Source organism: Coturnix japonica, chromosome 2 (assembly GCF_054131305.1).
Source record: "Coturnix japonica strain WE chromosome 2, WE-NBRP24, whole genome shotgun sequence".
Taxonomy (NCBI): domain Eukaryota; kingdom Metazoa; phylum Chordata; class Aves; order Galliformes; family Phasianidae; genus Coturnix; species Coturnix japonica.
Window position 1 is genome coordinate 8381728 of NC_140664.1, and position 20757 is coordinate 8402484.

Sequence of the window (20757 nt, forward strand, 5' to 3'; positions counted from 1 at the left end):
CTGCAGCTGTAAATCTTGAGCCCTTGTAACTTTCTGTAATCCTAGTCTTGTCAGCAGAATCATTGTAAATCCATAAACTGGAGTCTAAGACTTACATTAAGGAGGAGTCATCCATATATTAGTCATGTCTTAAGACTTTTCTTTTTGTTCTAATGTAAACATAAAATGGAGACCAAGCCTAAAAGCACTTTTTTTTCCCCACCAGCAGGTTAAGTTACGTGTTAAATCATGTAATGCACATGTGTGGAATTTGTGATTTGATAAAGTACTTAATCTGAAGAGAAGTATGGTGTTGAATGTAAAGCCCTTTTCTCAAGCAATTCAAATGCTGGCGATATTTTCTATTACCTACTTTTTCAGATACAGGGGAAGAAATGTTTCCTACAACAGCTCTGTATTGCTGCAGAGGCAGTAAAAACATTGGAAGAGCTTGGACTTCAAAGATTATTTTTGTTTTTCTAACTGTTAAGCCCAAATCGGTACCTAAAACACTATGATAGATATTATACAACGTGACTCTAGCAGGACAAAAGGTGTGGTGCAAGCTGTTGGTGGCAACTGTTCTTATAAAGCCTGTATAACAGTTGAAGGACAGGAAGGTGTAAGTGTAGAGGTACCCCGTGCTGAGGTTTCAAACAGAACAATCTTTAGCTTATGTGTAAGCAAATTAAGTTATTATTTTCACCTGTTTTAGAAACGTTTGGCTATAGATTCTTATTTTGGATTTCCACGGCAACCATGAGATTTTTCCTTTCTTTCATCCACAGGACCTACGTGGGAAAGATTTATTGTCACTTTTAGTCCTAATTTTATTTTTCTACTTTTCCATCTTTTTGCATGCAAAAGTATTTTTAGGAAGGCTCACTGTTGGCCTTCTCTGCTGTTTCATTTAGACTTCAGCACAGAGAATGGTGTCTAGCCAGATACGTCCTTTTGCTTAGGAAGCTTTTGCATACTGGGATCACTAAATGTCACTTCAGTAAATTTTATCTCTAAGATGGTTGTAATGTTTATGACTTTGATTCTAAGACTGTTTAGATGAGCTACAGTAGAGGAGGGAAGAGGGAATGATCAAGGCCCTGGAAGAGTAATTAAGTGATGATTTGTGAAAGCTTTCTGTTGGTGGTGGCTTGGCAGTTGGACTGGATGATCTTAGGGATCTTTTTCAACTTTAAGATTCCATGAAGGAGTTCAGAATACACTTGGCTTTGGATTTTGATACCTTTATGATAAAGTCGAATATACCTACGCTCTTGTCTTTACCAGGAGTTAATGCTTATGGTGACTGTATGGTAACAAAGCTTGAAGAACAGCCTTTGCTGATTCAGTAAAATATCAGTGCTCAAAAGCTTGAATTTCATTTTATTCACAAATATAATGATTTATGAGGCTACATATGTTTTGTTATAAGGCACATCTACCATAAATATATTCAGACACTTGCCTGCAGCATCTCCTATTCAGAGTAAATTGAAGTGCTATATTCAAAACAAGAGCCCTACAGCAGAAACTCAGCAATGTATTTCAGTCTTCCCTTGCCAGCAGACGTGAGCTACCAGTAAATTTGGAAAGGTGTTACATGAAGGTCAGGTTGGATTATTACAGTCCCTGTGGCTTTTTCAGTTACAAAGTTGTTAGTCAAGAATGAGCTTTAAAATCTTTGGACATGACGCTTAGGACACGCTTAAAGTACTGTGGACTTAGCTCACCCTTTGATGATGATATTTCAGTTACCATAATGTTCAGTTACCCTAATGTTCATTTCTTTTGTGTTTTTTTGTTTGTTTGTTTTTTTTCATTTCAGGTAATGATTTGGGACCACCTTCAACTAAGGCTGCAAACAAGTTTGAGGGGATGTCTCAGCAGTCAAGGTAAAAGTCTGTGTATGTGAAAGTGAAACTTATTTAGACGTAACTAATCTGTGAATCAGAAAAAATAGCCTTTCATATTTAGTAAAATCCTAGCTAAGCTTCTTCATTAGTTTCCTGCATGCATTACTGCTGTACAAATGCTTTGGCTTTACTGATCCTCCTACGCTTCGTTCATAGCTTTCCATGCACAATTCCTTCTTTGAGTGGAATGGACAAAATAATTTGTACCAGAATCTGCCTGTGGCTCCTACAGAAGTGAGGTCTGAGCTAGGGAATGTTGCCTCACACTGCTGTCCAGCAAGACAGAAGTTTTATATTCATGCCTCCTGGTATTTCATTTTATCTGCTTTCATGAGAGGTCTGTAACTGCAGAGAAACAAAACATTCCAGTGTCAGTTTTGACATAGGTACCCGTAGAAGCTACTTCTGTAACAGAGAGGAGTCATATCATTCTACCAGCTAAACCGCCTTTCCTTCTGCCAGGCAGTTCCAAAGTCCTTAGGTTCAAAGCACGGTAATGGTGATAAATGTGCCTCAAGCAACACAGTAGTGTACCTGTCTGACCATGTGTATGTGTGAGATCAGGGCATAACTGAAGGTGGATGCATATCATCATGCAAATCGCAGGTGTGTGGATGGAGCTTCTGGACATCCTCAGTCCGTGCTTGGCCTTGCCTGGACAGGCTGTGGATGCGTTCCTGGTGGCACAGCTGATGTGCCACATCAGAATCCATTCAGGTATCATTTGGTATAGAAAGAAAAAGGTGGTGATGTTCTGTGCCACAAAGAGCTGCTGCCATACTTGACATTTATAAGAGGAGGGTAAATGTGCGAAGCTGATTCTTGATGGTATTGGTGAAAAGCCTGGGAAATTACATACTAAAGATTGAGTTTGGCCGTTCTTCCAGTTTTATGTCATGATGTATTTTAACTTCTGAAAAAAAAAAAAAGAAAAAAACATGGAGATTAAGCTTTAGTATTCCATTGTACTCATTTTGAAAAGTTAGCTTCAGAGAAAAAGAGTACTGGCATCAGGGCTGCTGATACAGCAGAACACTCTCCTTTGAACATATTCTGACAAGCTCATCACTTTTTTCCCTTATTTTTTGGTAATTTTTCAGAAATAATACTTCTTGTTTTGAATTTCCATGCCTTGATTCTCCCTGTCTGTAATTTTTCTTGAAGACTGCTGGTATAAACCTCAATATCTTCCCAAGAAGCAGAGCTAGTAATCATCTCATCACCTGTGCTTAAGGAGCCTCCCAATGCAATGAACTGGAGTTCCCTTAGCAAAACATTCAGAAAGCTGGAGTCCAAAGGCACAAATCTCATCAGAATTGTAATTCACAAAGGCGGAATCGCCTGCCATCATTTTCTTTTACGTAGCGTGGTTAAATGGTGCCAGGCCAGATGGTAGTTAAGGATTAAATTGAGTTAACGAAGCAAGAATCTTAGGAGATAGCTTGTTTGAGGAAACAGATGTCACTCTCGTGTCCAGATCGGGGGTAAAACACATTCAACAAATAGCTTATTTTCTGAATGGTCAGTTCTTCCTTGCTTTAACGTGAAATGTTAAAATAAGTAGAACTCCTGAGGAGCCTCTTTCTCACTGAGTACAGAAAGTAAAATGAATTGCAATCATTTATACATACTTATGTCTGATATTTTCAAAGCCTCTTAGACTAAGCTTAAGATGGTGTAATGTGTGTCCAGAGGAGAGCTACCTGTGAACATGAGTTGACCTACCTGTTGGCAACAAATCATGGCAGTATTATTCCGTATCCAATTAATGCATTAAAATGCGCTTCTTGGAGACATGCAAATTAAACATTAAAACTGGATTTTTACCAGAATATTTTGAGCTGTCTTTCAAGATGTGGTCATCTTACAAACGTCATCTTTGTGTTTCTTACTCTGTAGTGCAAGAATGATTCTAAAATACTCCTATCTTACTTGTGCTGTTGATTTCCATCACAAATAGCTTACCCAACTGAAACACAGCTTAACAGGGCGAAGCATGGTGCTGGCCCGTGTTTCCCTTGGAGCAGTAGCAGCAGCAGTCTCCTGATGCAGTTGCAGACTGTGTTGTTACGCTCACACGAGGCAAAGACTCAATCCTGAAAATCTTCAAACCTTTGGCGTAAGAGCCCGAGGTTGTTTTGAATGATCCAGGATAGTTATCTTAATATTTAAAGAACAGAATTTCTTTTAATTTCAGGATCTGCCCTCTGAGCTGGTCTTTCTGCTCCCTCCATTTTCAGAGTAGGTTTTTGCACACAGCTCAGTTTGCAGAATAAATCTGCTGTGTTGCATTAGAGCTTTTTGCAGGGTTCATGTGTCTCTTTCTGTTTGAAAATGTGGTCCTTTCTTAGGAGTGCACTGAGTTTCAGGCTCGATGCACAGATTAGATGACAAGTTGGTTATGTGAAAGAAACAAATGTGGAATTCTCTAAATTATGAATGTGTAGAGGAAAAAAAAAAAAAAAAAGGGGGGGAAAGACAAGTTGCACTCTGTAACAACTGTAAGCACTAATAATCACATCTGTTGGTTTAGCACTGGGACTGCGAAGACTGCACTTGGCCCTAGAGTTCTTCCCAAACTACCTCAGAAAGGTAAGTGATCTTTTCTTCTTGCGGGAGTTCTCATAATTCTCTTTATGAGTATGCAAGAATAAATATTTTGTTTCCAGCAGCTTTCCACAATCGAAGATACTTGAGCAAAACTGAAAGAATTTTTGAAATCAGGAGACTTTTTAATTAAACTTAAAAGTAATTAGAATGTAGTGAAGGGGGGGGGGGGGGGGGGGGGGGAGGGAAGGTAGTAATAGAAGTTGGAAGAGAACTCCTGAGGCCATCTGGTCCAGTTCCCCCTCAGAACAGAGCTACCTGTGCAGTCATGTTTTGGAAGTCTTGGTGGATAATCTCCCTGGGCTCCTGTTTCCATCTTTGACCAATCTCACTGGTAATTTCTTTTCTTGTTGATAACCATATATCTAGTTTCTTAATGTCTCTGAGTTGTGCCCATTGCCATGTTTGGGAAACTTGTACTATAACAGTTCCTTTCAAGTAATTGGACGCTCATTTACATATATCAGTGACAAACTTGCTGAGACCATCATCCTTCCTCAGTGGTCCTTTATTTTTAGAAATGGTTTGAGCCTCTCTAAATAAAACCTGTCTTTCGAGTTCAAAGGCTTTTTGCATTTCATCATCAGTAGACTACAGAATAGTAAGCAGACCTGCATACATGTACATGTTCACTTCCTTTTCTTCTCAAGATTTTACCAATCCTGAGGCCTGATCTTTTTTTATATGAAGTTCAGATGGGTGGATGTATGAGCAACTGGCATTAATGAGAACTTTTACATTGAAGAGAGAACATTACAGTCACATCGGTGGGCTGATTAGTTTTTTTTTTTGTAAAATGCATCTTTTTCTTACGTTCGTTATGTTTGTTAGATCTAAAAAGCAATCACACTGTTTCACCCTCAGCAGTTTATCTCTGAATTGATGTGTCTCAGTTATTTAATGTTTGAAGGAGGTAGTGAATAAACGTTTTTCTTTTTGTTTTAGTGGCACTAAGAAAAATAGAAACCAGTCATCATCTTTCAATAGATAAATCCAGTCAGCACACGGAAATGTTTAAGCCTTCACTGTCCATCGATATACCACAGAAACCACAACCTGGAGATTTGCCCCCTAAGCCTCTGCCTCTGGAACTAACTCAGAAGCCTCAAGTAGGAGATTTACCCCCAAAGCCTGGAGAACTGCCCCCCAAACCTCAGCTAGGAGACTTGCCACCAAAACCGCAGCTTGGAGACTTACCTCCAAAACCACAAATAAAGGACCTTCCTCCAAAACCTCAGCTGGGAGATCTGCTGGCTAAAACACAAGGCGGAGAAGCGTCACCAAAGCCTCAGCCCTCAGAGGCAAATCAGAAATCTCACTCCTTAGATCTTTCTCCAAACGTACAGTCTAGAGACACCATCCAAAAGCAAGCATCTGAAGAGTCTAATGATGTAACGCATACCCTGCCAGAAACCCCTGTGCCGCTTCCCAGGAAGATAAACATGGTAGGTATTATTGCAGCTACTTGAACGTTTCCATGCAAGGCTTTGAAGTTACTGTAGGTACGTCTCCACAAAAAAAAGAAAGCCCTTGAGCTGTATGCACAAAACAGAAATGTTATGGGCTAGGATGGGGAATTAGATGTTCCTTCTGTACATCCAAGTAGCTTCAGCAAATAACTTGGTGTTTACAAGACCTTGCACGCTGACACAAATATGTAATGTCAGATGATAGTCTTGGGGGAGTGGTGGTGTATTTGAATTTACAAGGGTATTTAGCCATCTTTGTGTGTGCCAGTCATACTTCTGAACTAATAGGTGTCTTCCTCTCCTGTCTTTGTTGCTTTATAGATTACTAGAATATTTGTTGGATTCTACTTTTAAGTGTCAGGAAAGGGTGTTAGCTCCTATTACTGCTAACCTGCTGGTCAGTAGATAAAAGTGTAGATTCTAGGTCAACTGTGATAAATGGGTGAACGTTTCTGTCTTGAATATTTAATGTTGGTGTACTGAAGTAGTTGACAAAGGTTTGGATGAATTGCTCAATTGGCAAAATTGACATTTCTGTGTGTTGTGTAATAACAGAGCTGGGAATATAACTAGATTCCAAGTCTACTCGTTCAATCCCCAGTTCATCTAGCTATTTATCTTGTGAGCCAGTGTGATTCCCATCCAGTAGAGGTTTCCTCATGCATATGTATATTGAAATCATTTTATGAAACTCCAGAGTGCTCTCAGGATTTTTCATCATTAAGAATACATCAAAAAGGAGATGTTTTTGCTTGTCAAATTGCCTATGCAAAGCACTTATGTGAAAGGAAATGTGACTTCCGTTCTGGTAATGAAAGCAGAGGATGAGTTTCTCCTTTCTTGTGCCTGTCTGAGAAAGAACGCTTTCTGCAGAGCCATTTTTCTGCTTCTGTGATTGACTCCTTTGCATGTTCATATTGGAACCCAGAATGAGAGTTGTTGTTGAATTTCCTGATTGTTGTAGAGATTAGGTGAAAGAAAGCTCGAAGATCAAAAGGTGTCTTCAACTACGATTTTTTTATGTACTCATTATGTAATATAAGGAAGCAGATGACACTGGGCTTTCTCATCTATTGCTCCCTTCTAATAGACTGAAAGAGAGCAAACAGTGGATTTGATTTTTTGGATATTGTGTTTAAACTCTTTCCCTGTTTTGTGCAGAAAAATCACAAGTAAAAAGTCAGTGTTCTCCAAACTGAGCCATTTTCATATATGCAGTAAATTAAATAATTTCACTGTTTGGAAGTGATCAAAATGATGATGTATCCATGATAATTACTGCAAATTTCTATGTATCACTGTGTGCACGCTGGTTTGCTGCGGTTTTCTCAAGCAGCAATATGCAGGTGTTCATCTTCAACGTGTTGTGTTTGTGCTTTCAGTCTGTCTCTGTGTCCTTTCAGCACAAACCGTGTGATGAAATGCTGCATCACAGTGCAGGAAGTGCTGTGACAGCAGCCAGCACTGCTTATGGGAATGCAGGCTTGATTTTGATAGCCACTAAAATAAAAAGGCAAAAATTGACATAAATTCCTGCACTGGAATTTGTAGAATATATATATGTTATATATACATACATACACACACACACTAGTGGTATATAAGGATGTTTTTGAAGAAATGAATCCTATTCTGAGAGCTTGTGAAATATCACTGAACACCTGATTGGTTCATTTGTGTGTATGTGTTCTATAAAGGAGGTAAGATACTTCTTTTTAAACAGTGATTGAGCATAGATAGGCACATGGAGAAATTGTTTAATGACCGCAGCTGATGATTGTTTGGTCGCACTATCGAATAGGTACTAATATTTGGATGCAGAATTGTGAGGTTTTTTTTTTTTTTGTTATTGCTTCTGTGAGTTTGTTTATAGTACCAAATGAGGTGTCCTGTATTTGCTTTCATTTTACTTTTAATGCACCAGCATCCCAGCTTCTATTCTGGTCAACCTTGTACTTCCTTCAGCCCCATCTGTCTGTGAATGTTCTCAGGGTTAATACCAGCCCAGGCTTGAGTTCTCCTTTCTCATAGGCAGTTGTTTCCCTTTGTCGCTGGAGCATTGATTGGAAGTTCTTTTCCTTTGTAAAGCTTCTCTGGAATTGAAAGCAGGGACTGGTTCCAAACATCCATATTAATATTGCATTCCAGTCCCTTGTGATAGTTGAGATTTTTTGTTCACATTATCTGAATTTGTTTAAAAAAAAAAAAAAAAAGCATTCTTTGAAGTAACTTCTTGCTGCAGTAAATCCTTGCTGGGGAAAAAAAAAAAGAGAGAAAGAAGTCCTTTGATCTCATACAAATTTCACCTAAGGTATTTCTGTTTGTCTCAATAGCACATTTTCCTGATCTTATGCTGTGTTAACTGCATGGCCCCTTATGTATAGAATTGTTATTTTTTCTATAACTTGACTTTAATGGGAGTTCTCCTTGCTGTGTGCCTGCTCTGCTGCTGAGCTGGAGGTGCTTTGCTGCCAGAACGTGGAGGTGTTTCAGATGGGAAGGTAACAGCAAAGAGAAGACTCCGTAGGAAATTTCCTCTGTCGAGTTTCTTTTGGCACAAATCCCTCTAAACCTGCTGACTGTTCCTTCATACCCTCCTGCTTCTCATCTCCTTCTGCTCCTCTTGTTTGTGTTCTTGTTATACCTCTGTTCAAAGAGGAACTGTCGGTTTTGAAGAAGCACCCAGTATAAAAATACAGGAATATGAAGCAGCAGTGCATTTCTGTGAGTACAAAGTAGCAGCATATTTCTGTTAGTGCTGCTTACTTACTCTGTTTGGAAATAATTTAAAGCGGTTTTCCTGCCATGAGAAACATATGTTCGGGGAGGAGTCCATGGCTCAGGCTTTCTTACATGAGTTAGTAGTGTGCAGCAAAATATGACCTAGAAAACACTTGGATGCAGAATAGCGGAGTTGTGAGAATGTTGTGATGGCAATTCATAATAAATAATGTTGTGCCACCTGAAGTTAAAAATTAGTAAGAAATTGCTAACACTCAGGACTGAAAGCCATTCAGAAAGTAATTTCCTGATACAGTCCTAAAAACACATCTGAAATCAAAGAATTCTGTATTTTCCTGCTAGATCCCCAAATTGCAAGGAACGCTGCGATTTAAATGCAGCATTTTCCTCAGCCTTTACCTCTCTTTTGATGCTGAAATGAGATTGGATTTCGGTTTGTTCCCATGGCGGTGCTGTTTGGGGTATTTCTGTTGAGGTTCAGTGTTTGTTCGGCTTTTTTTTCTTTTTTGTTTAATCATGTATGATGGGAGAAAGAAGGCGGGTGGTGCTGGATTGGAGTAATGTAAAGGCATTGTTTAGGCTTTGATGAAGGAGGTGTAAGAAACTTTAACAGTGTGCTGAGTGTTAAAATTTCTTGTGAATTCTGAAACTTAAAAAAAAAAGAGAAATAAACTCATACAGATCTTTTCTTCCTTTCCTTCTTGTTTTTTAATACTTGAATTTTTTTAATTTTATGCCTTGATTGAAGAGAAGGAAATCGGGTGGTCTTCAGGGTTTTGTAAAATAGAATGAGGAGGCAGAATTCATGTGATGTGTTTCCTGTCTCCCTCGTGTCTTCCATCTAAAACTTTGCTGTATTTTCAGGGAAAGAACAAGGTTAGGCGAGTGAAGACAATTTATGACTGCCAGGCAGATAATGATGATGAGCTCACCTTTGTTGAAGGAGAAGTAATTATTGTAACTGGGGAAGAGGACCAAGAGTGGTGGGTATGTATCCTTTCCTTTTAGAGTTCCATGTCACTTCTTTTGGCTCTTAAAGGAAAACCTTTTTGTTGTTTTGGGGTTTTTTTACCAATTTTTGTTGTTGTTGTTGTTTTTGTTCTTATTTGTTCAGGGGAGGGGAAGAGTTTGTTTGAACCAATATCCAGCATTTAAATTAATACTAGAGGAGACACCCTTAGTAGGGTCTTCCTCTCCTGAGGAGTCTGCTAGCCCCATCCTGGCTGGGCTTGGCTTCACTGCTGGATCACAGTAACACATCTGTATTTATGTTCAGGCAGTAATGCATGCTGGCTTTCCGTCAAATAAAGAGATGCTGTCATATCATCACTCCGTTTAGCATGCTCATATACTTTCTATGAAAAATGAGTTGTGTAATTATCTTCAGTCCTGCAGAAACATTAAGTTTTAACTGTAGAGGCTGCTGGGAGTCTGAAAAACTTTGTAATTAGCGCCATAAGCTGCTGATTTTCTTCCCTAAGTAAGAGGTAGTTAATCAACATTTTCGTCCCTCCTGTGGCGTAGTTTTGTTTCATAACCAGACCTTCTCTAGACTGCATATTGTCTTTGGTTCTTTTAGTGCTAACCTCAGGTTTTCTCAGCCCTGCTTGGAGGCTCCAGCTCTCTCTTGACAGTCTGCCTGCTGCCTCCTACCTCATACTTCCTACCTAAGAGCTATTACTTTGGGAAAAATAGACAGATTGAATTCAGATTGCAGTAAGAATTTGTTTTAATCCACTGCTGCCTACCATTTCCTAACCTAAGTGCAGTGCAGCCCTTGCTGCTGTGGTCCCAGCTACACAGTTTCCTTCCATTCATCAGCGGGACATTTAAGTGCGGAAAAGCTTTGGCTGAAAAGATGGTATCAGAAGAGCAGTGTGCAGCAAAAAGCTGCTGTATTAGCAACATCATCCAATCCTTGATTATACTGTCACTAGTTGCCGAATCTGTTTGTGAAGTACCCAGGGATTTTAAAAAGCCACATGCCTGACAGATTCCATGAAGTGCTCCAGTTTGAGCATTTCTGTGAAGGGAAATGAGGGCCATTGACTCATTTGCTTAAAAAATTTGGCTCTGCAAGAGGAAATGGCCAGCCCTGCATGCTTCCCCTTCCCGTTTTGTTAGCTCATGGCAGAGGAAGGAGGTACGTTGTTCTGAAAGTGGTGAACAGCACTGTGGCAGGACATGAATGGACAATCAAGACTACTAGTCTAGTGCTGTTTCTTGGACAGTTGTCGATGATAAGGCTTTTTAAACATGAGAAGTTCATATAGAAAGTGCGATTTTTGTTAGGGATCACTTGGATATTTCCTTATAAATGATTATTATGTGAAACGCTTAGGAAATTGTATGTGGAGGATTCTTAATCAAACAGCGCTGTTATTTGCTACAAGCACTGGTATACACATAAATCATTAGAAGACATAGGAACTGATTGAGGAGGATAGCTGGGCCTGCATCACTTCAAGTGAAATCTCTATAGGATTTCTCCTATCCAGCCATGCAGTTTACCAAAAGGAACTTCACAACCGTAAGCGGACACGTGAGATGTTTAGGATTTACACAGTTAACTAAGATGAATGGTTTTGAGAGAGGTGTGACCTGTTACTGCAAGTCAGTCCATGGATGAAAGAAAGTCAGACTTCTGTTGTTCGAAGATTCATGTAGTGCACTGGTGTGCATTGCCTCTGTAGGTCTCTAAATTCAACTCCAGCTGCTTTGTTCTCCTTAGATGCAGTTCCTTTGTCTCATAAATAAGTTTGTATTTTGTTCCCTTACACAAACTCAGATGTTAACCCAGGATGCCTTAAACTGTCAAAAAACCTGCAGAGTTCCCACAGCACCTGTGTAGTTCTGCAGGTTTTGATTAAAGTTAATGCTATCTGTGAATGTTCTGTGCATGTACTGACACCTATTTATTTCTCCTGTGTTGCAGATCGGACACATTGAAGGACATCCAGAGAGGAAAGGGGTCTTTCCAGTGTCCTTTGTACACATTCTGTCAGACTAGTAAAAACAAAAAATCCCCAAACTTGAGCATTGCACATTCTTCATGCAAGACGGGCTTTTTAGCAAAAGCGAACGCTGCTGCCTCCCTGTAATCCTGTGCACAATTGTATATATAGCTGCTGTTACAAATTAAGAATTCATTTAAGTTTCACCTCATGAGGTTGAGTTATATGTATTGTAAATATACTGTGTTATTCTGCCTTTGCCAGTATTATGGTAGCCTTGGAACCTGGCACGCCTTATTGGGTTTGTTGAAGCCATCCTTGGCATCTAGCACTTACATCTCTGTCTATGCTGTTAAAAATACATATGAACTGCCAGCTTTCCAAACATAGGTGATCTCCATCAGCCATGTACCTGTACAGAAATGACTGTTCCTAATAACTCGGTATTCTCAATATACAATTAGCAGAAAGTTAGAATGAGTGAATGGTTTTGGACGATTTATAAATCAGTCTGCAGTTTATAAGTGTATGCAGTTTACAGCTACGAAACCCACTTTGTTATTTATTTAATATAGTGCTCAGTTAAGTGTAATTATGAAGACAAATATTCACTGACTTTACAGATAACAGTAATGTTTTATGGTGTGCATACAGCATTTCATGTTTATATGACGTGGACCTATGCCAAACTGTGATTGCAGTTCCCCTGTGATATTACCTCACTATGAAAAGTTACAAAATTATTTCATTCAAAAACTTATTTTAATGAGAATTAGTCATATTGTACTTTAGTAGGTATATGTGAAATTTGCTGGTTTCTTTCACGGGATCCTTAGTAACCAAGGACTTATATAAAACGTTGACTGTTGACATTATGCATGCATTTAGATGCTTACTTGAAACCTGCCTTTGTACAAAAGTAGTACTGTAGTTATATAGCTACATTTGAAGAAAAGAAAAAACATTTTAACTGTTATTCAGATTAATGTGAGCTTGCAACCGTATCTGTTCATAGCGGAATTGGCTCTTTGAAATTGATTTGTGGGTTCTTTTTCCTCTGTCTCCAACCTTGCTAAAAGTCAGTTATCTGAATAAAATTTCTTACGTGGTAAAATAAGGATAAATTTAAAATATTTTTAATTGCTTTCAAAAGTGGAAGTTCATGTCTGACCTGTCATGCATTTGGTCAGGCCGTTAGCGCTGTGACTCAGATTGCAACTATCGAGTTGTTTGTATGAGAGTTCACGAAGCAGTAGCTGTAGTAACCTCTCAATTCAAAGCACCAGCTAGTAAACATTATTATTACTATTAGAAAGCTGATTTGTAGAAGAATCATTAAAGGCTGCATTTGACCTGAGGTTTCTTGAAAGTTGGTATAAAAGATGCATTGCCAGAAAACACTTAAATGTACTGCCACAACTTTTCATTTCCTGTGCTACTTTCAACATTATTCTCTTTAGCTTTGACCCATAATGCAGTTGTGTGTTTTTCCATGGTTTGTCTGTGGCCGGTTCCATAACGTTCATGTGTAGCTTTGCGTTCCTTGCGTTAAATGCTATGTTGGCTTCAGCACCTGGCCCTGTGGACAACAAAGCAGGTTGTCTTGGCTGCATGGAAAGGTTTTCATTTCATACGAGCACATTTCAGGCTTTCTGAGAGCTTTCATTTTTAATTCAGTTTTACTAGACTGTAGTCAGTGAATATTTAATTCTGTTTGTGGTTAATGTGGAAACAAATAACGTCCGTGGTCCAAAATGGTCCAAACCCCAAATGGAGAAAACGAAAACAAAGATATCAACTGTTAATGGTTTTATCATCCGTGGCAAAAGCTTATTAAACAATAGAAATAATGAAAATTGCACCAGGAGTGAGCGAGCCTGCTGGCATCCGACCTTCAGTATTACCAGTTCCAGTATTTCAGACTTGACTCTGTTTTCTATGGAAAGGAAGTCAGGATTTGCATTTATTTTAGTGTTCATTCTATCCATTAATACAATGTTTTAAGTTGCATTAAAGAACAAAACCTATTCACTTTTTGTGCTCAATTGTATTTTTAAATGATCTTGAAATAAACTGATAAAAGCGAACCGTATAAAGAAAATCTAGGCATGTAAAATTATGTAGAATCAAATGTCTATTCTTTTCTACGCTCTTTAAAATAGTATACATATGCATTTTATAAAATTAAATGCGTTCCATCGGGAACAATAGTTCTGTTTATTCTGGCTTATTGTGGGTCATAAGAGATCTGAAAATGTATGATATTGACTGAGTTTAAGTACAGTGTTATATTTGAACCCAATGAGCCACTGTCTGCAATTTTGTACATGACATAGTATTTGGAAAGTCTAAATCTTTATGGAGAACTAGCTGATAAGGGGCTGGGGGTGGGCAGGGGAAGGTGCCCCCCGAGGGGGAAGTATGCTCTGCAGATGATGTCTTATTTACTGTTGAACAACAGTTGCTATTTATTTTTTTATTGCATAGTACATCAACATGTACAGAGATCAGATCTGGTTGTGCCACTAGTTAAAATCTTGACTTCTCATTGAATGTTAAGGTAAAACATCAGTACACGTGTCTATTCACATGTATTTAATGTGACAGTTTTTCGAGTACTGTACGTGTTAATTTCTACTTTTTTAATATTTAAAATTGCTTTTAAATAAATGTATTCAGTTGATCCCAGATATCTGAACAAGGCCCTTTTGTCAACTGGAATATTGTCCAGGGAGAAAGTCTGGATTCCACACAGGTAGAACCTCTCACATAATGCAATTAAATGTGTTTAACAGTTGTTAAATATGGATGCAGTTGCCTTTATATGGTGGAAAACTTCACTCACTGAAGTGAGCATCAAAAGCACTTACTTTGTCCGTGAGTTTCCATGTGCTTTCTCTGTGGCTTTGGTAGGCACTGTGTAAAGCCCACTGTGCTGGAGTTGGCCCTTCAGCTTGGAAAGAGCTGCCCAGCATGGCCCTTGGTGGCATTGCCTTCCAACTCTGTGAGCAGGATTCCTAAACCCAACAGCAGCCCTCAAATGGACTCGAGCACTACTAACCTCTCCTGTGTGGTGACCTTAATACCTTGTGTTTTAGTTCTGATCCACCGTTTGGAGTTTCTGACTCAATTCTTGAAGGTTTCTCAGTTAACACCCAGCTGCTCCAACAAGTCACTTGAAATTACTTTTCTCATCTTTTAGCCAGAGGAAAGGTTGTGTGTGGAGAGTTATCAGATCTGGTTTGGATCAGAAGTAGCAACTGCAACAGCACAGGGCTCAGGAGACTGCAGTGGTAAGATAGATTCCGGAGCACTGTTCATAGCCTCTGTTCTCCATAGAATATTCTGCTTGGTTTTGGGCTTTTTGACTTATAAGGGTTATGCATTCTGTGAAAGGGGGAGTGAAATACAGGGGAGGGAGAACAAGCAACCTAGTTAAATGGTCTGCTTATGTTCATTTTTTACCCTACTGCAGTATTTCAGATGTTAGCAATCAGAGATCTGCTGACTTAAATAACCTTATTCTTTATCCTACCTCTATTACTTGTTATTCAGTGACGTATAATTTCCTTTTGCGAGCCAAAATTGAGGTAGATATTCCATATACTGCTGGGGAGCTGGAGAGGCCAAGACAGGCCTATGCTTGGAAAATACCCCGGATGTTCACTGTTTTTAAGGCACGCTTGGCTCATAGTTGAACAGAGACTGGTAGTCAGCAGCAGTGAAATAGGCACAAATCTTAAATATACCAAATCTCTGTAGTACTCTTCCCTCCAAACACCAAATGCTCCAACGTGATTAATATTATTTCATAGTTTTCAGATGCTTCCCCTTGCCCTGGTCTCTGTAGTTCTGGGTGATATCTGACTTGGGTGTCAATAACAAACAACTTTTCCAGCCTTCCCAATGCACCACCATGATCCAAGTTGGTAACTAGGCCATACACCCTGACAGGTAACCCTGCAAAATGTTGTGATCCTCTCCGGTGTGGCAGTTACGATGCTGGTAGGTATAACAGTCTACTACAGCAGAGCCTACAACTCTAAGCCACGCATTGCCTAAAAGAAGGTATCTCATGACCTCTGCTTCTCCCACTCACCTGAGGATTTTAAAGTTTTTCACATAATGAATTTGTTTTATTTGTAATAAAGCTGAACGTGTATGGTTGAATACAGCCACTAATTACCTTTGTGTCACTGGTCCCAGCTGAGTCATCTTCAAGGCAGTGTGTAAGCCAACTGGCTCAGCCTTCCTGATTCCTAAACAAACAAATTTGTTCTGTCGTTCTTTCTCATTAAGAAATATTTAGTTGGCTTTCCACTTAATTCTGGACATTGGAAGACTGACTCCTCACAGGAAGTTGCTTCTACCAATCTCCCAAACCAGGGGTATTCAAACACTAACATGTTGTGAATGTTGATGTATTTACTGTTACTTTGGATATCTTCTCACATGTGTAATTAAAGCAATAATATTACCCAGATAATGAATCAGTTTTAGATAGGGAGACTTGCCAGGACATATAATAACTGTTTATAGCTGTATGTCTTTGCAGCATTGTTTTGAAGAATCACCAAAGCTTTGGGGTGCAAGAAGTTTTGTGCATCTCTCCCAAGTTACATTTGAAATATCTGTTGCGATTTCTCCTTTTGTTCAGCACAGCTTTAATAAAGCAGGTTAACCTCCAGTGGAAAGCTGTTCCTGTGGCTGTATTTATGCTGTGGATTAAATGCATCCCAATCCTAACCCCAGGAAACAAAGCAGAGTTGAGCTGCAAGAGGTGGGGAACTGACTTGTGTTCTCTATTCCTGGATCCCCAGACCTGAGGAAGCACTGGGTAGACTCTGAGCCTGTCTGTGTGCCTCATGCTCCTTCTGAAGGAAAGTATAGGAAATAGAGTGGCCATCCCTGGAGGTGTTCAAGAGATCTGTGTAGTGATGTTGGGGGGCATGGATTAGTGGTGGACTTAGTAGTGTTAGGCTAATGGGAGGACTTGATCTTAAGGGTCTTTTGCAACGGAAGTGATTCTCACCATTCTATAGGTGGGTAACTCTGGCACTGGGAAACCAGGACATGTCAGGTGCAAATGTCCCCTTAACGTACAAAGTTCAGCTTCAGACCTCAGTTTCTTACAGACAGCTGAGTGGTTTCACTCTTGACTTTAAGGCTGTTGGGGATGCTCTTAAGAGAGTCTTATTTTAGCCATACTAAATCGCAGCCAGAAGCTTTTCAGTCACTACAGAATGCACACAGGACTGTAAGATATTCTCATCTATATAGCTGTAGGCCTAAAATTTTATCTAATACAATTTCAAGTTGTGTTAATGATACTTCCAGAGCTATGGAGAAAATGATTGGAAGTGATTTAGAGCTCAGCCATCTGCTGTGAGCGCTCAAGTTTCTTCTTAGAGAAGCTGGCTGCTGTTTGTCATCTTGCACTTCAGCTCACAGCCCCCTGTGCTGCAGCGTGCGTGGGACCTGTGAGCTTGAGCTGGTTCTCATCAGCTGGCATTCAAGCAGCACTAAAACTGATAGTGTGTCAGTGCACAGGCTTTGCCTTGTTCCTCTGTGGAGCTCAGAACAGACCCCAGTGTAAGCAGCGAGACGGGCATCTGCTCCAATCTTTTGTAATGGTGGGGGCGAGGGACAAACAATTAGTGATGGCCATCACATCTGCCAGTCTCACTAGAGCAGAGGAACAGCTACTCAATGGTGTGCTGTACTGCCTGACAGCTGAGCATTTGGAACAAGCTGCAGACTTACCTGGGACTTGAAATCCAGCTAACGCAGCTGTGCAGTCCCTGCCTGTCTGGTCTCAGCTCAGGCATTGTGTGACTCCTCCTTTCCCCTTAATGCTTGTTACTTGATGCTGAAGATCCTTTGCTCGTTACTTGTGTGTAGATCCTTTTCTTCTTGCATTTTTTTCTCTGAGGCCTGAAGATGCTTCAGTTAACGCCAAAAACTCAGATATCTGATTTTCTTTTGTAGCCAAATCATGTAAATGATTCACCCTTGAGCACTCAAGGCTGCCCTAGAATGGCTGCACGTAGACATTACTTCAACACATTCACCTCCTTTCACTCCATAAGGTAGCATTAACCTGGTGTGTTTTTTTGGTAACTAATTTCCTCAGTCTGATTCCCAGGAAATACTGTATGAAGAGCTTATTGCAGCTGTCTGTAAACTTAGAATAGCGAGCAGTAGTATGCTACAGTTCCAATTCCGAGGCTGTTCTCAAACCCAGCTTAGTAATGGCTTTTGTCCCTCCCTTCCTCCACATCCCTGCTGTTGTGCTGAGCGTGCACGTGCCCCTGAGCTGCAGGTGTCCAAGCAGTAAGCAAGCTTTGGTTCCTTCCTGAAACTGTCCACCATGTTTAAGCTGAGACATTTTATTGAGTGGAACAAGGTGTGTAGTGCAACTCGTGGGACATTGTGATAGAAAGGCAGATTTATGATCCAGGATCTTCCTTAGTCCTTGTCTTCCTTATAGGAATTTGGGCTACCTCTGTAGAAAGCTACTGGAGAGGAAATGCTTAAACTGCCTCTATGGAATGCTGAGCTTATGAGGGTATCTTAGTGGCTAGGATGGCTGGAGAGCAAGGAGCTGCCAGTGTTGAGCTCTGCATGAACCAAAGCTGGGGACTTCTAGGACTTCTGACTTAGAACAAATCTAATTGCTTTGTGTGCGGGGTAGCTTACAAGAGTAGAAGGGCTGAAGGGAAGGAGCATGAGCACAATCGTGGACACTTTTGAAAGATCAGAATTCCACCACTGACGTGAAGATCAGTGAAAGGGGTGGGCAGCTTTCTTATGTGAGTCACACACTCACCTAGAGCTCAAGTACTCTGTAAGTGATGAGAAATGCAGGTCCCTCGTGTGAGAGAAGCAATGAGACCTTCCAGTAGCACTAACGCCAGTCAGACCCTAAGAACAGCTGCTGCAGCTGAGCACCGTGAGGGAGCAGAAGGCTCCTGAGATGGTGTGAGCATGAGCTTGTGGCTGTAAGGGAGGAGGTGCTGCTGCTGCACAGAGCCTACATTGGGGCTTAGCCACAGGAGTGGCATCTCTGTCCTTCTACATGACTTCACAACCTTGAAAACCACTGCACATGAGGCACAGGGTGGACGATAGACAGGATTCATAACCATTGTGGACGCTGCGGAGGGTCGTGTGCCACAGCACAAAGCCTTGCTAAAGCTGCCAGGAAAGAGAATCCCCAGCAAACTACTGCCAGTAAAGCCAGGCAGAAAACTGCCATTTAAAGAAATTACCTTAAGAGGTGTTAACCTCTCTAATCCCTACCCCTTTCTGAAATGGATTGGTGGCCCAGAACAACAGCATCTGTTGCTGGAGGGAACAGCTCATGTGCACCCTGAACAACTCTTCACCTGGTCTGTGTGGATAGAGGTGGCTGGCTCCTGGGTAAGTCCTCCCTGTTGCAAGCAAGATGCAATCCACAGTTGGCATAAAACTAAGGAGAAACTCTATAAGGTGCCTCAGGGATGTTATAGGATCATTGAGTTTGGAAAAGGCCTTTAAGATCAATTAGCTGTAGCTACGTATGGGACTGTTGTCACTAAAATGCAGTACCTGACACTTGGTCTTGTTAAAGCTCATACAATCATCCTCAGCCCACTTATCCAGCCTGTCCGGATCTTGATTCATTCTACCTGCATCTAAATGCCTGAGCAGCTCCAGAAACGAAAGGAGCTGTCTGGGTTTGAAGGAAGCTTTGGGTGGGTTTTGATCAGTAGGGAGGATCAGGCTCAAAGACATCACTGCGGTGCTTCAGAGACAGTCAGCGGGTGCTGGATCGCTCTGCTCGCCTCCATTTTCCGTGCTTCCCAAGAGCCCCTGGCTGCCCTGGTGTTCTCTGGAGCATTGGGACAAGGCTGGGACCGCGCCCGGCGTCCTGGCACGGAAACCAAGCAGACTTGTGTGGACACGTTCAGCTCAGGGCTTTGGCTTTGGGGCCGCGCCCCAGTTTGGGCACCGGCAGGCCCCTCAGGCTCTGCCTCCTCCAGGCCCCATTTCAGTGCCTTTCCCAAGGGCGGCTCCGAGTCGAGGTTCCGCTGTAGGACCTCTGCGAAACGCTGCCCCACGGCTGCGAGGCGGCCCCGGGGGCTGAGCCGCCCGCTGAGGCCGCGCCCCACCCGGGCGCTCGCGTTGCCCCATCGGGCCTGGGGGCTTCGCAGTCCCTCCTCGCTGGGCCGAAGCAGGTGCGAGGGCGGCGGGGAACGGGCCGGGCGGCGGAGCGAGGTGCCGGGACCTCCTCTTCCTCCCCCCCGCTCCGCTTCCTTTTATAGCGATGCGGCACGGCGCTCGCAGCCCGCCGCCGGCAGCCAACCTGTGGCAGTGACGCCGGCAGCCGAGGCGGAAGGCCGGGCTGCGAGCTGGGCTGCCCCGCTCCAGGTAGGAACCGGCCGCGGGCTGAAGGGAGCCGCCCCCGGGGGTCGCTGAGGGATGGGGCGGGGGGCGCAGCGCCGCAGGGCTGGGAGCGCGGTGTGCGTGACGGGCAGATCGCGGGGCTGATCCTCGGCAGCCGCAGCGTCAAAAGGGACGAAGTGGCCTCGTTTGGGTTCGGTGATGCCCTTGTGCAGGGCAGGGGCCGGGCTGCGGGCTTCGCAGTCGCCGTCGTTGATGCAAATATCGCACCTGTCGCCCAGCGCGCAGCGGAGCCGAGGGGGTTCCGCAGCGGGGACGCGGCGCTTCCCGGCCCGGTGAGCGAAAACCGCCCCCGCTCGTAGGAAATGGTGGCGTTTCAAAAGGGTTCGTGGTGAAATCGAGAGGAAGCGGCACAAAGCGGCCCCCAAGCCGTGGCTCTGAGCGGCTGCGGGGCACCGGGCTGCAGCACCCGCCCGTTAATGTAGACATTTGTGATGAGCGAATCGTTCTTACACGTAGACGACCCCAGTAACGCGCGAGGGGTGCGGCTCAATAGGTGCTTCATTAGGCGTGTGGTTCCAGCTGTGGTTCTGGTTTCACCTGAACCCCAAACCCAGCAGCGCTCTGAAGAAATAGGGTTCCATAGGAGGTGCAGTGCAGCACCATCTTTGTTTCAGTGCTTGGCCCAAACCCGTGTTACTGAGAGGA

The 20757-nt window shown here is 42.1% G+C and overlaps 2 protein-coding genes across 18 annotated transcripts in view; both read left to right on the plus strand.

Annotated features, from left to right (window-relative positions):
* Window positions 1-14352, plus strand: part of ASAP1 (ArfGAP with SH3 domain, ankyrin repeat and PH domain 1) — a 162215-nt gene extending 147863 nt beyond the window's left edge. For all 6 annotated transcript variants that reach the window (XM_085536979.1, XM_015856319.3, XM_015856325.3 and 3 more), the window contains 5 exons: window positions 1805-1871; window positions 4426-4484; window positions 5445-5944; window positions 9575-9697; window positions 11646-14352. In XM_085536979.1, the coding sequence (XP_085393105.1) occupies window positions 1805-1871; window positions 4426-4484; window positions 5445-5944; window positions 9575-9697; window positions 11646-11720 (824 nt within the window). In that variant the 3' untranslated portion in view covers window positions 11721-14352. The remainder of the gene's footprint in view (window positions 1-1804; window positions 1872-4425; window positions 4485-5444; window positions 5945-9574; window positions 9698-11645) is intronic.
* Window positions 14353-19991: 5639 nt separating this feature from the next.
* CYRIB (CYFIP related Rac1 interactor B) overlaps window positions 19992-20757 on the plus strand; it is an 85300-nt gene continuing 84534 nt past the window's right edge. For all 12 annotated transcript variants that reach the window (XM_085536998.1, XM_085536993.1, XM_085536994.1 and 9 more), the window contains exon 1: window positions 19992-20076. The gene's annotated coding sequence lies outside the window, so the exon portion shown is untranslated. The remainder of the gene's footprint in view (window positions 20077-20757) is intronic.